Source organism: Leptonychotes weddellii, chromosome 4 (assembly GCF_054177405.1).
Source record: "Leptonychotes weddellii isolate Sample4059 chromosome 4, ASM5417740v2, whole genome shotgun sequence".
NCBI classification, from domain to species: Eukaryota; Metazoa; Chordata; class Mammalia; order Carnivora; family Phocidae; genus Leptonychotes; species Leptonychotes weddellii.
This window is the reverse complement of record NC_138372.1, coordinates 133,056,715-133,060,106: the sequence shown is the minus strand read 5'-3', so window position 1 is coordinate 133,060,106 and position 3,392 is coordinate 133,056,715. Positions and strand designations below refer to the sequence as shown.

At 44.8% G+C, this 3,392-nt stretch overlaps 1 protein-coding gene across 1 annotated transcript in view; it reads left to right on the top strand.

Moving 5' to 3' along the window:
* The window catches only part of GEM (GTP binding protein overexpressed in skeletal muscle), an 8,606-nt gene extending 7,076 nt beyond the window's left edge, over window positions 1-1,530 (top strand). Inside the window, exon 4 of the mRNA XM_081817131.1 lies at window positions 503-1,530. Coding sequence (XP_081673257.1) covers window positions 503-806 — 304 coding nt within the window. The 3' untranslated portion in view covers window positions 807-1,530. The remainder of the gene's footprint in view (window positions 1-502) is intronic.
* The last annotated feature ends 1,862 nt before the right edge of the window (window positions 1,531-3,392 follow it).

Here is a 3,392-nt window from a genome sequence, read left to right as displayed (position 1 = left end):
TCCATCTTCTCTCATAACATCATTTTTTAAGAGAGGAAAGTCAAAGAGTAGGATTGTTTCTCAATTCGGGGAAACCGAGTCAGCAGAAAGCGTTAAGAATCCGAGCGTGAGGATGAAGCAGGCCTGGATTCACTTCTGCCGCTTACAGGCTGTGTGAACTCCCTCATGTTTTTAAAGATCACCCCCGACCTCAGTTTCTTCATCTGTCTGGGAGGGAGAATGTGTTTTTCCAGTAACATGGTAAGTGCAGTAAGTGAAGGCTGCGGTTTTTACTGAGTTGGTGTTACCGTGGCTGATGCAGTTGGACCTCCACACAGGGCATCTGTGGTGGAGCAGCTCTAGAGCCCACCGCTCCTGCTTGCGGGAAGCTTCCTGTGACCGCCTCCCTGTGTGCTGGGAGGACACTGTCACCACCACGTGGCCGCCTGACCTAGAGTTGCCCGGCGACAGCTCCGAGAACGGAGCCCGCTAACTTGGCCTGGGCCATGGAGCCCCTCTGACTTTCTTCTCCCCTCCTTTCCTCCCCAGAAGGGAGAGCGTGTGCTGTGGTGTTTGACTGCAAGTTCATCGAGACGTCGGCGGCCGTCCAGCACAACGTGAAGGAGCTGTTTGAGGGCATTGTGCGGCAGGTCCGCCTCCGGCGGGACAGCAAGGAAAAGAACGAGCGGCGTCTGGCCTACCAGAAAAGGAGGGAGAGCATCCCCAGGAAAGCCCGGCGCTTCTGGGGCAAGATCGTGGCCAAAAACAACAAGAATATGGCCTTCAAGCTCAAGTCCAAATCCTGCCATGACCTCTCTGTGCTCTAGGCCCCCAGAGTCACCCCAGATGTCCCCCTGTGGACATCGTTGAACACCATTGGGACCGATAATCTATATTAGATTGGATCCTGAAGTATTATTAGATAAGGTTTCCCCCATTGTAGCTGGGAATTAGCTTGTTAGCCTCAAGGGCAGCGTCATGCATGGGAAACGAAAGATCTTTGTAAAATCAGTATTTATTTACGGGAAAAGCCTGACCTTGCTACTTGAACACCCAAGACTCATCAGAGGATGTGTTTGGGGTTCACATGTGTTTGCTCTCTCCTCTGGATAGTAGAGAATTGAAGCCTACAAAAGAATGCTCAGAACAAGAACTTTTTGTTATTAAAATGTCACCCAGTGTTCCGATACATGAATTTGAGGCCAGTGGGCCATAGACAAATACAGGAAAGCTGTCAAAGGATTTATCCAAAGGAGGGAGAATTTCTTTCTCTGTACCTTATATTCGTGGAGCTAGGATTGTAGAACCGGGCTCATCATAATCATGACTATTATTGCTCCATCAAGCTGTGAAAAGAAATGATGGACCTTCCTGGAAACTAAAGCTTAGCAAACAATTTTTGTTCCATGCCCATAGTTGGGGATCCAGAAATTTGTAGAATTGGGAACTGATAGGGGTACCACTTAAGGGATCAAAAATCATATCTTGGCTTTTGTGTCTTAAATTTTTTGTTGAGGGGAAAATTACTTAAATTCTACGTAGTCAAACCACCTTTTGTGTTTTCATTGTTTTTAAGGTCTTGGGGCCATCATGAATATATTTTAGAAATCTGAATTATTGATAACCTGGAATGCAAAATGCCAAATTTTGAAATATAATCAGAGGTCTGAATTTTTATAAAACACAAAACATAAATACTTCAGTACTTTAGGTTGACCCTTATATGCCACAGCTCTGCTCTATTTATTGTTATTTTGCAAAATAATAACCATTTTAACATTTGATAAAGCATATTTATGAACATATTTCTTAATAGGAAAAGTGTCCATTTTATTACCATTTTCTATCTTTTTCAGAATATGCAAGTTTTTACCTATATATCTTACAATAAAAGAAATAAAATTTTTGGGAAAAAAAGGCATTCTTAAATGTTTTTTCCTCCCCAAATAAGACGACTATGATTCTTTCTATTTGTTTTTAGAGCAAGCACACTCTACAGAAACATACCTGTTATTTTATTTCTTCTTTTCATTGGTGGTAGCCCCATTGTTATTTGTTTCAAAGACTATCCCTGACATCTCTCCTTCGGAACCATGACTCACAATAATGCAGAGTTATTTTTGGCTAATACAGTTGGGAAGTATTTGGGGTCCTCTAAATGCTAAGTACAATAAAAGCCAGATTGATCTTTTACTTTGGCAAATTCCTGACTGAACAGATGGACCTTTGCTCCCCAAAGGCTCATGGCCCTAAGCTTGACTAAAGCATTAGAGGAAATTAGATTAGGGGGCAAAGAAGAAAAAAAAAAAAAAGGTGGTTTTCAGCCTGCAGTCTGCCAGGCATGACTGTAACCAAATTCTCCTTGATGGCATTAATACAGTTTGACCTTCCCGTGGCTGTGTGTGACCCCTTGCTGGAGTGGGATGACCCGGTGTCCCCCTTTCACATCAGTGGCCCCTGCGTGTACCTTCTGGCACCTCCCCTCCCTATGTTTCTGAATATCGCCTAAAGCCACAGCCTTAGAACTCAGTTCTGCTGGCCCGCTCTCCTTTTTCCAAATCCAAATTGAGCATGAGGTGCCCATCTCTGTGCACTTGGCTTCTTCGCAGTGCTCAAGGAAACGGTCCAGGGAGAGGATAAGAGTGAACATTCAGGCAATGTCACTGCCATTTAACATCAGTGTGTCTTTGGAGCAAAGGCGAAACCTTTGTGACCATCAGTTTTCTCCTCTGCAAAATGGGGTTGTTACTAATACCTACCTATAAGATTGTGAGATGAACATCTTTTAATCTGCTAAACATGAAAAGCTCAAGAGACGTCTGTTTTCATCGTCATACACCTTCCATTCTGCATAAATCAGTTTTATGTTTGCCTTTCCCCAGATGGAATGGAAACTCCTTAAAATCAGGGACGGCTATTTCTCCCTTTTACCGCTATACTCTTCAATGCAGTCCCTCGTGTATATTGGGCCTTTATCTGTTTCTTCATGAATAGACTTTCCAAATGGCCCATGAAGTTGACAGGCCATTTTACAGCAAGCAAGTTCAGGGGGATAGATGGCTTGTCCCAGTTCAGATGTTGTGTCTGGGCTTGGAGTAGAGTCCAGATGTGACTCGGAGTCCTTTGCACCTTTCAGGATCCCAAACTGTTTCCTATAGACACAGCTCTTTTCATCCCCAGGTACCACCAACACACACCACACGGTACCACCTCCACACATCACCCCCCCCACATACATAGCACACACTCCACACAATACCACACCCCCCCACACGCTACGCACCACACACGTGCACACCATACACACACGCCACACATCGCATACCCCACCCGCATCCCCCACGCCGCACACACCCCTCCCCAGAGCACACGCATAAACACGTACATACAGCAATCACAGCACATATATCCCA